Here is a 12048-nt window from a genome sequence, read left to right as displayed (position 1 = left end):
GAATCCGAGTGTTGTTTTTCTCTCTTTGCCCCTCATGTTGTGTAATATTGGGCAAAGAGTAAACCTTTTTGTTTTTTGACATGCTCATTCATTATTCACCCCACCAACCATTACTGGGGATTGAACATAGAGATAAACACTTGCTAGGCAAGTGCTCTACCACTGAGCTATGATCCCAGCCCTTTTTATTTTTTTTTTTATTTTGAGACAGGGTATTGCTAAGTTGTTCACACTGGCCTCAAACTTGGAATCCTTCTACCTCAGTCTCCAGAGTAGCTGGGATTATAGCATTCACCACCATACCCAATTCATTCCTAGATCTTTTGAATGAAAAAAAAAAAGTGTAGTAAAAGTGCAGGAGAAGAGCTTTGCAGGAATGAATTAATGACTGGTGTTCTCTTGCTCATTATAACTAGTAGACTGCTTAATTTGTGCAGGTGAATTTTACCATCATTTATATTAGTTTGTTAGGAATGCCATAACAAAGTATCATATCTGGGCGATTTAAACAATAGAAATTTATTTTCTCATAGTTCTAAAGGCTGCAAGTCAAAAATAAGGTGTGATGGCAGAATTATTTTGTAATCTCTCTTTGGTTTATAGATGACTGATTTCACAAAGTCTTTTCTTTGTACCTGTGTTCTCAGAAGGACACCAATCATATTGGATTAGGGTCCAACCATATGACCTCATTTTGCCTTAATTCTTTAAAGGTCCTATGCCCAAAATACAGTAACATTTTGAGGTACTGGGAATTAGGACTTCAACATATGTATTGGGGTAAGGGAAAACATTTAATGTCATTCTCATTAAAAAATTTTTATTTATCTTATATTTGTGGTAGCCTATATTGAATTCTGTTCAGAAAGAGAGATAAGTATACCTAAATAAAATGAAGCTTTCAGGAGTTCTGAGATGGAAGAAAGAGGTTTGAGAAATAGCCAGACTTCTGAGTAAACATTTCATAAAAATAATTATTTTGCTTGGAAAGATACAGATGTTGGCATGCATTTCCAATAGTCCCAATGCAGGAAATGCTCTTTGTGTTCATGAGTTTGACATTTGTGTCTGACCAAGTGAATCATGATAGATTGGTGTCTTACATGAGACTCAGTGATTATAAAAAGTGAGCTGCCACTTAGTGGAAGACATAGAGTGCATTCCTGGGATGCCAGCCATCCTTGTAACTGTCTGACTTTGGAGAAGAGCATCCTCCAGTATTTGGTTCATGGATTTTGTATGGATCAGGCTTGTTGGTTATGAGCAAGTCCTGAAGCTGTTTATGACCTGAGGAAGTCTAGCTGAGAGAGCTGCATCTGCAGTATCAGGCTGTTTTGGTAGTAGTACCCCATGCCATGAAGACTCATTGTGTAAAATATCACTGTGAGTCACTTATCAAAAGATTTTCCATAGAAATTTTATTTGTCGATGATCTAGTGATTTTTTTTTTTTCGGTATTGGGGATTGAACTCAGGGGCACTCAACCTCTGAGCTACATCCCCAGTCTGTTTTTGTATTTTATTTAGAGACAGGATATCGACTGAGTTGCTTAGGATCTTGCCAAGTTGCTGAGGCTGACTTTGAATTTGTGATCCTCCTGCCTAGGCCTCCTGAGCTACTGGGATTACAGGGCACACCCAGTGATAATCTAGTAATACTTTTTAGGTGAAATTCTGTTTTATTTTTATAACTCACAAAGATGGCTGATGAAAGTATGATTCGCATCTTTACATTTGTTGATCCATTTAACAGACATTTTTTGACCATCTTTTGGTTACTGGGTAACAGAGATATAAAGCTCCTTTAAGATCATGTTGTTTTAAATAATCCCAGATCAAAAACAAAAACCCACTTAGATTGTTTTAAAAAAGTATCTGAGCAGTCATATAAAGTTTGTCTGCCAAAGTATTATCAGAGCCTTGCAATTGTCTCTCATGCCAGTGACAGTTTCCTTTGTTATTTTGTGGTCTGTGTAGCATAGTTGAAACAGTGAGTTTTGTTTTTTGTAAACCACAAGAGTCAACACTTCAAAGAAACACATTTGATCTTTCTTTATATAAACTGTTTATAAAACTTTATACTTGATGAATAAAGTATTGTCCACTAGTTTTTTTCAATATGGATATTGAACCCAGGGCTTTATATTCCAAGGCAAACCCTCTGCTCAGCTCTTGTTATTTTATTTTGAGTCAGAATCTTACTTGGTTGCTCAGGCTGGCTTTGGATTTGCAATCCTGCCTCAGCCTTCCAAGTAGTTGGGATTACAGGCATGCACTAGCATGCCTAGTCCCTGTCCACTTTTATGTAGTTGTAATTTACCAAAAACCCTGGCATATGATATTTTCGTTCTAATTTCTAAATTCATAGAAATTTCAGTTCTGATGTAAGTTTAAGAGGAGTTTCACTTCAGTCTTTTCTTTTGAAGTTGGGAGTTTTTATGATGTCATTGGAATTTAATTTGGGGATCTTTTCATTCCCGATCCCCCTAAAAGGTCAGTGTGTTAATTGTGTTTTATTGATCTTCAGGTTAAGACAAGCTAAGCAAATGACTTTAAGTAGTTAGTTCTCCATTTCTCTATTACATAGAGTTCTTGATATATAAAGTGTCTATTATATATAGTCCTTGATACGTATAAAATTCTGTGCAATTGCTCTCTTGAGGTCAGTGTTTATTGGTAGATATATTTGATGTGGTCAGATTTTGTTTTAATCTTCTGATTTTCCTATTTTCTCTATGAAAGTATATATTTGTGAATGTGTGTGTGTGTGTATTTTTAAATTCAGGTCTTTTCTTGTAAGAATTGGTATTGTGTAGCCAGCTAGTTTAAACCTTTTTCTTTATAAGAAATCTCCAGGTTAACTACTTCCATATTTTACCATTTCCTTAGCTCTCTTTTCTTTGTTGTCCTTTGTAATTTCAGGAAGCCATTGTGTAGACATTGTGCTAACACACACACACACACACACACACACACAGATATTCCTTAGGAAGCTCTTTCTTTAAGCCTCTTAATAATTTTTGGAGATCATAGTTTTAAAAATATATTGACTTGTGTGCTGGGGTTGTGGCTCTGTGGTAGAGTGCTTGCCTAGCACATGTGAAGCACTGGGTTCAATCCTTAGCACCACATAAAAAATAAAGTTTTTTTTTTTTTTTTAAAAAAGCTAACTTCCTTTAAAAAATATATTGACTTGTTAACTTTTATGTATGTTATGATTGTCTAGTATAGTTGGTGACATTTGAACTGTCTGGAGATGGTGAGCAGCTATGTATCTTTGATTTTGAGGACTAGTCTAAGTACATAGCTATATGTGGGAGGGTCTTTGTGATGCTGAAACTCCCAACTGCCAAGATCTTTTTCACTTTTACTCAAGTCTAAATGTATACTTTTCATTTTCTGTTTCTGTGATACCTATAAACTTATGTGTTTTGACAAAATAACCAAAACCTTGCTAATAAAATGCTCAGATCTCCTGTTTTCCTTGGCAACTAGTCCAATTCATATTTCAGTACATAATTAACCTTATATTAAACATCTTTTCTGAGGAGATGACTATGTCACTTTATGGACTTTAAAGATTTAAATGGATTCTAAGGATGTAGTTTTTGCTTGAATCCACTGTAGCATTTTAGCCACATGGCAGTTCATTTTCTATTTAAATTTTCCAACAGTGGGGACCTAGGGTCTTAAGGCAGTCAACACCATTGTAAGACAACTTTTATTGTTAGAAGATTCTTCTATATGTTGAATTGAAGTCTGAATTGTGGTAACTCCTCACCTTCTGTCCTGATTTTGCTTATTACGTGACCTATAACTAGTTTATTTCTCCCACAGAATAGTCCTTCAGTGTCCCTTAAAAGTTCCTTAGCGTGGGCTAGGGATGTGGCTCAAGCGGTAGCGCGCTCGCCTGGCATGCGTGCGGCCCGGGTTTGATCCTCAGCACCACATACAAAGATGTTGTGTCCACCAAAAACTAAAAATAAATAAATAAATAAAAATAAAAAAAAAAAAGTTTCTTAGCTTGCCTTTGTTGTTATTTATTACTAAAGACATTCCTAGGATACTAATTGTGAAATAAGTGGTTCATTTTATGGTTTAGTTGTTAGGAAGTAAAATGTATCTCATGTTTATATTATTTTCTTTTCACAGGCAGCTGAAAAAGTTGGATGAGGATAGTTTAACCAAACAACCAGAGGAAGTATTTGATGTCCTAGAGAAACTTGGAGAAGGGTGAGTGTGGAGAAAATATAGGTAAAGCAGTGGGTCACAGTATTTTTCCTGCCCCAGCACCTGAAGGATGTGAGCCTTTCTCATGAAAATAATTCTTCAATCCAAGGAAAAGAAAAAAATGTTGACTATCAACATGAGTCTAGGTTGGGTGGGTAGTACGTTTACCCTCGGAACACCCTTCTTCACTTTACACTAATCACCATTATAAAAAGATTTAATAATTCCCAGTGTTTAGTATCAAGTATATCTATTTTTTTTTCTTCCAGAATCTGAGGTTTGTATTATTTTTACCTAGTTAACAGCACTAATTAGATTAAAATTTATTAGAAGTTTTAAAAATCTGACATATATGTTTATTTGCTGCTAATGGTTTCTGATTGATATGCAAAAATGTGGTTTCAATAAAACCAACAAAATTTGGTGTTTTAGTTATTACAGATTTGGGAAATATAGTAAATAACTTAAAGATGGTCATTACCTTTACACCTTCCTAGGGAATTCATAATCCTAGTTTGGGAACCAATGGACTTTTTGGAATACAGACTTGTGAACGAGTTTATAAAATATTGCTGAAATTATATTTAGTAATAGTGGCTATTATTGACGTTTATGATACAGAAAGGGTTACATTACACTTTTAAAAATGCTTCACATACCCTTTTAATTTAACCCAGATTATTTATATCTTCCGTAATGACAAAGACATTAAAATATTAGGAGCACCTTTTTTGAATAGATAGTAAATTCATATGATTCAAAATTCAAGAAGTATAAAAAGGTATACAATAAAAAAATTTCCCTCTATTGCTCTCAGCCACCCAGAAGCACCCATTATAGCAATTTCTTATGCATTTTTAAAGATAACTTATGCACATGTGTGGGAGAATTTTTTCCTTTTTATTTATGCATTATAACTATACATAACAGTGGGATTTGTTATAATATATTCATATATGCACACAATAAGACAGTATTATTTGATCAGTTTCATTCCCCAGTACCACCCTTTCCCTCCACTTTCTCCCCCTGATCCCCTTCTATTATACTGGTCTCCCTTCTATTTTTTTTTTTTTTTTTGTTGTTGTTGTTCTAATTAGTTATACATGACAGTAGAATGAATTTTGACACATTGTGCACAAATGGAGCACAACTTCTCATTTCTTTGGCTGTACATGGTGCAGAGTCATACTAGTAGTGTAATCATACATATGTAGGGTAATAATGTCTGTCTCATTCTACCATTCGTCCCAGGTTTTGTCCCAGGCTTGAGGTTTTGTCTTCTAGGTGGTCTAGTCTGTTGGTGATACTTTCCATTGAAATTTTAATTTGGTTTATTGTTTCCTTCATTTCAAGGATTTTTGCTTGATTCCTTTTTATAATCTCTGCCTGTTTATTGAAGCAATCTTTTACTTCCTGTATTTTCTTTCTTGTACCATCTTTTATTTCGAAGATCATCCTAACTGTGTGTCTTCTACTCTGTTATCTATGAATTATATTGTTGGAACATCTTGTTTGTTTGAGGTGCTTTGTTCCCTTGTTTTTTCATGCTGTTTGTGTGTCTTCCCATCTCATACTGTTCTGAGGCAGTACAGTTTCTACTCTGTAAGTCTTATAGTGTCCCTGAAGGCTTCTAGACCTCGCCTTTAAGGAGGAAGACCAATATTAACAGTATCCAGTGCAAACAATATACACCTTTAAACGAAATAGCTACTATAAAGGCATCTACAGTTTTGTCATAATAAACAGAAGTGATGTGTTCAATTATTGTCTACAATATGAACAGTAAGTTTGCTAAAAGGGTTTACTATTTTTAGTGATGGACAATGAAGGAACAGAAGTAATGTAAGATGTGATGTTTATGAGGGAAAAGAAGAGAAGATAGAGGTAAAAATTTATAATAAGAGCGAGGAAGGAATTAATAGAGTTTGGCTGTTAGTATGAGAGAAATGAGAAAGAGAATCCACAGAGACAGGATAGGTGAGAGAAAAAATATATACAGATTTTTTTTAAAAAGTAAAAATATAAGGATACACAACAAAAACATAATGTACTATTCAGACATCTCATTGTTCAATAAATTGATGTATGAAAAATATTTGGATTCAAAGATGGTAGAGATGTGAGAGAGAGGGGGAAAACAAACAAAAAAAAAAAAGCAAAGTCTTGATGGAAAATTGAATGATAGTTTTCATTGGCTTTCAAAAATTTTCTCAGCTTTCCTTCTCTGCTGTAGGTGGGGTTGTCTAAAGTTTGATGGTAGCTCCAGTCTGGTTTGTGTCGGACCAATTGGGTGGGTGAGCCGACAGAAAGATGCTGTCAAGCCTTCTTCCAGTCTTCCCACCATTGTAGCCAGCCCCTTCCATCCCCATGTGCACTTCAGGACTCACTGATCTGGAGAGAGCCCAGTTTTCTCCAACCTGTGCTACCCCTGGGGGAACTTCTTCTATTCTCTGGCATTCCATAGGCTTGCTAGACCCAGACTGGCCCACACAAACCCAGTGCAATGTGAGGGACCTGGGCTTCAGATTCCATAGGCTCTGCTTTGCTGCAGTCCCAGGATCTCAGTGCTGTTTTAACTGGCAGAGAGACCACCAGGGTTGTACTTATACAAGGGAGTGGCCTTGCAAAGAGGCAGCCAGATGGTGACTGCTAGCACACCCAGGAGAAAGACTTTAGGTGCACCAGACAAATAAGACTTGTACGTGGTTAGGTTGGCCTAAGATACTGTATTACTTCCATTTGATTTTGCCTTGTGTGACTTGTGTGAAACTCCTACTTCACCATATTTGTTTTCTGCCAGTTAAACATTCATTAAGTCATTAGTTTGGTTAACGTAAGGAGTCAGATCTTATAAGGAGCTTGCCTTTAAGTGAGCATGATTTTTGAAGTCTTCTAACTTTTCTTTCTCTCTTTTTCTTGGTACTGGGGATTGAACCCTGGGGTGCTTAACCACTGAGCCACATCCCTGGCCTTTTTTATTTATTATTTTGAGACAGGGTCTTGCTAAGTTGGTTAGGGCCTGGCTAAATTGCTGAGGCTGGCTTTGAACTCCTGATCTTCCTGCCTCAGCCTCCAAAGTGGCTGGGATTACAGGGCCTGGCTCTTACATTTCTTCAGATTATTGTAAATGCAATATGTGGAATCATGAATGTTAATTGTTCATATGAGCTATTGGAATTTTGTATGCCATCAGTATAGGGGGCTAGGCCTAGGTACTTGGGGGCTAAGGTAGAAGGATCCCAAGATTGAGGCCCATGCTACTTAACAAGTCCATGTCTCAAAATAAAATTTAAAAAGGGCTGGGGAGTAGCTCAGAGATAGAACACTCCTGAATTCAATCTCCAGTACTGAGGAAAGAAAGAAACAAAGAAGAAAGAAAAAAGATAGCACAAAGGGGAGGTCTGGAGATTGTTCTGGTCATGATTGCTAAGTGAGTGCATGCAGAGATCTCTCTATTTCTAATACTTTTAAAATATTGAAATTAATTATCTTAAATATTTAATTCTTTATTATAAAATCGTTTAAATAAATATGTCTTTTATAATCAATATACATAGGACCAGGGATAGAAAAGAATCTGCACTGACTTTTCTGCTTCCTGGTTGCCATATCCTGAGCTGTTCTTAGCCATGCTCTTCCACCTTGATGTTCTGCCTTGCCTTTGGCTCAGAGCTATGAAGTCAGCTGACCAGGAACTGAATCTCTGAAACTATGAATCCCAGATTTTTTTGGTACTAGAAGCACTTAACCACTGAGCTACCTCCTACCCTTTTTGTTTTTTATTTTGAGACAGTGTCTTGCCAAGTTGCTTAGGGCCTCACTAAGTTGCTGAGGCTGGCCTTAACCTGAGATCCTCCTACCTCAGCCTCCTGAATCCAAGTGTGTGCCACCACACCCGGCCCCAAATAAACTTTTTTTCCTCTTAAAAAAAAAAAGAAATGAAGGGGCTGGGGTTGTAGCTCAGTGGTTGAGTGCTTGCCTCGCATGTGTGAGGCACTGGGTTCGATCCTCAGTACCACATAAAATAAATAAATAAATAAAACAGATATTGTGCCCATCTACAACTAAAAACAATTTAAAAAAAGGAATGAAAAGAAGAATTCTGCATCCAGCCAAATTACTATTTCCGAATAAAGCTCAAATATATTTTCAGATATATTGGATCTAGTGTATCAAGAATACCTATGGATGGGACTAACAGAATATTTAGTTAGTGGGTAACCTATAAAGACATTTAATAACTAAACAATAAATTTAGGGGTAAGAGATTCCTGAAATGATTAATTGACCCAATAATGGTTTGGTGTTTGGACAATTATAATCTGAATGTGGTTGTGTTTGTTTCAAGCTTCATCCTTACATGACAATAGTTAAAGCAAGAAGGGAAGGGGCAGGGGGAAATGGGCCTTCTTGTGTGCTTGTTTCTTACCTGGAAAGAAAACCTTTACCAGATACCTTCAGCAGAATTCTAGTCAAATGTCATTGGCTAGAAGTCGGTCATATGCTTGTTTCTGGTTCAGTGACTGATATAAGGGAAAAAGAATATTGTGACTGGCTTGGCTAGTGTGATTTATCCTTTGGGACCAAGAACATTGCCATCCTAACAAATCAAGGTTTGTTTTAGCAAGGAGGAAGAGGCAGAGGTTGGGTCTTCTACCCAGGTCAACAGTGACCTTTCTGTAGTGAAAGGGTACTTGATGCCTTGTTTAAGCATCATCATATTAGTTTAAAATATATATATATATATATATGTGTGTGTGTGTGTGTGTGTATGTGTATTTATGTGTATACACCCACACATATATTTAGTTGTAGATGGACACAGTACCTTTATTTCATTTATTTATCTTTATGTGGTGCTGAGGATCAAACCCAGTGCCTCACACATGTGAGATGAGCGCTCTACCACTGAGCCACAACCCCAGCCCCCTCATATTAGTTTTGTAAATACAAGAATTCTGATAGAATTTTTTTTATGTGCTCAGGATAGATTTTTTTTTTCAAAAATTTATGTTACTTTGACATTGAAATTATTCTTGAGCATCTTTTTGGCAGCTTGAATGTTCTGCTAGATTGACATATTAGGTAGCACTGTTGTTTTGAATTTTTTTTCCTTTTTTTAACCCAACCAAGATGTTATGTGTGTTTGGGAAAGATGAAGGACAGTTTACTCATTTTTTCACTGAGACCCTACCTGGATTCCAATGAAAAATCTATGTAAGATGATGATGGTATCTCATTGACCATCATAACTATCTTCTAAGGTAGTTTATATTATTATAATTTTACACATGAGAAAATTGAAGCACAACAAAACTAATAATGTGTTTATAAGTAATAGCTAATCTGTAGTGGTGATTTAGATTCTAAGTCTAATCTTAAAGCTTCCAAATTGAATTAATATGTAAGCTATTTTAATAATAAGCTCTTATGGAAAGATGGAATAAAGGTGAAAAATTTAGTATGTGCAGTATTCATTTGATACTAATATTAACTTATATAATATTTTAAGCACTATTACAAGTAAGGGAAATAAGGACAGAGAACTTATGGTACCCATAGTGAATGTAAGGAAACAAATACTTCAATATTGTATTCCAATGTAGATGTGGAGAGAAAACTAACATGGTATTCAGACACCTCCGTTCAAATCCTGAACCAATCACTTATTTATTACTTGTGTAACCTTGGACAAATTATGTGATCTCTCTAAACCTGTTCACCTTTACTTGTAATGTAGGAATAATCACCTCTTACTCGTTTTTTTTTAAAATAAGGATACACTGAAATATGCATAGTTTCTAGGAAACATCAGGCATACAGTTCATGGAGGCTATTATTATTTCATAATTCATAAATTTAGATGTAAAATTTTTAAGGAGTCATTTTTTTCCCCAAAGTACTTTAGCTATCTCAATTTTGCAAACGTAGCTAAGTATGTATGTATTAGACACTTAGATAAATAGAATTGTAAATTGGTTGTATTGTGCCACTTCTTATCTCTTGGCTTGCCTTTGATTTTGTGAATATTTTCCTTCCCCCAATTATAGGTCCTATGGCAGTGTATACAAAGCTATCCACAAAGAGACTGGTCAGATTGTTGCTATTAAACAAGTTCCTGTGGAGTCAGACCTGCAGGAGATTATCAAAGAAATTTCTATAATGCAGCAATGTGACAGGTAAAGATACATGGAACTCCTTTGGAGAGAATATGGTTTGGAATTTGCTGTGATTATATTTAGAATATGACACCTAAAGATTCCTTTACTTAGATATTTTTGTAGAAGGGAGAGGTCAGTAAGGTCATGTGCATGTTCTTTTTTAGAAAGAAATATGATGAAAAAGCTTTGTTTTCCTTGCTAAATTATTTTTTCTGTTTTTGCATTTTTTTTCCCTCCTTCAGTGAGCCCTGAAACCAGGAAGAAGAGGCAGAATGTGGTGCTGGCTTTTTCTGGTTTTGTTTTGATAATGATCTCTTTTTACTTCCTATGAGAGAGTGTTTCTACAGAGACAGCTAAGACAAGATAATTCAGATGATTTTTAGCTCTAGAAACCTTCGACTATTAGATTTGCCTATAAAAAAAGAATACTTATTTATGTATTACTATTCCTTACTTCACATTTAGAAATTTTTTTCAAGCTGAGAGTAGTTAAGTATTTTAATTTTGAGGAACTAAGATTTGCCAAATGTTGTAAGCAGGAAGTCAGGCTAAAAGGCAACCGCAGAAAAGCACGTGGTTTGCACTGAAATTCCGTGACAACATGGTTTCGTTGCTGTGATGGAGCAGGCTTCCCCAGCATTGTTTAGATTAGAGAGAAACATAAAGTTAAGGGCAGTCCTAGCTCCAGGGAGTTGGAAATAGGGGTCGAGAATGTTTTGGACTTGAAGTTACATTGGTTCTTTATGGTCAGATCAGCTTGGTATCTCCTATTTTTTAAAAATTTTCTTATTTTAAAAATGGCTGCAATTTTATAACTTATTTAAAAAAAATTCTTATTTTATTATCAGTTGTAGATGGACACAATACCTTTATTTATTTATTTTTATGTGGTGCTGAGGATTGAACCCAGTGCTTCATACATGTGAGGCAGGCATTTACCACTGAGCCACATCCCCAGCCCAGTACCTCCTATTTTTTAAAGCTTCAACCTTAGACTTTGAAATTTCTCTTTTTTTCTTCCCCCTTTCTTTTTTTCCTGTTTTTGTTGTTACCATCTACTTGATAAACTTCCATGTTTCTTGATTGGATTGGCCAGATTCAGTTAGCGGTTTTTCTTTTACTCCTTTATGAGATCCATTATGGGAACTCTTTCCATTTGGCAAATTGAGACTTTGTCCAAATAAGATATGGATATGTTCCTAATTAATGAGATGTTTTGAATATCCTACTCTGTAAGCACTGTAAGGAATACAGAGACTGAGCACAATCCTGGGAGTTTATAGACTGATTGGACAGGTCAGCATATATGTGTGCAGGGAAATCTATTCAACAGTACAAAACTGTATAGAACATACTGCAATAGAAGGTACCTCATAGAGACAGTAAATGCTACAGGAGTTGAAGGAAGGGGAGAGTACAAGTGGGGATCTGAACCTTAGAGATCTGGTCACCCATTTCTTTTTAATATTCTTTTTGTGTGTGTGTGTGTTTTCCCTCCTGTCCTTGTTGGCATATTTCCCAAGGATGAAGGAGCATTTGAAATTCTAAGAGTTAATGAAGCCAAGTTAGTTTTGTCATCTTTGGGTTTTCTTCAACTTTATTTGGCCCTAATAACAATCTAGTCAATTAGAGGTAGCTATCAGAAGGCAGATTAA

The 12048-nt window shown here is 35.7% G+C and overlaps 1 protein-coding gene across 1 annotated transcript in view; it reads left to right on the top strand.

Moving 5' to 3' along the window:
- Stk4 (serine/threonine kinase 4) overlaps nucleotides 1–12048 on the top strand; it is a 97269-nt gene that overhangs the window by 1730 nt on the left and 83491 nt on the right. Inside the window, exons 2-3 of the mRNA XM_076852050.2 lie at nucleotides 4152–4232; nucleotides 10283–10411. Coding sequence (XP_076708165.1) covers nucleotides 4152–4232; nucleotides 10283–10411 — 210 coding nt within the window. The remainder of the gene's footprint in view (nucleotides 1–4151; nucleotides 4233–10282; nucleotides 10412–12048) is intronic.

The sequence above is a fragment of the Callospermophilus lateralis genome, chromosome 3, assembly GCF_048772815.1.
Source record: "Callospermophilus lateralis isolate mCalLat2 chromosome 3, mCalLat2.hap1, whole genome shotgun sequence".
Classification (NCBI taxonomy): Eukaryota; Metazoa; Chordata; class Mammalia; order Rodentia; family Sciuridae; genus Callospermophilus; species Callospermophilus lateralis.
Note: the sequence above shows the minus strand (reverse complement) of the source record. Positions and strands in the feature narration are given on the sequence as shown.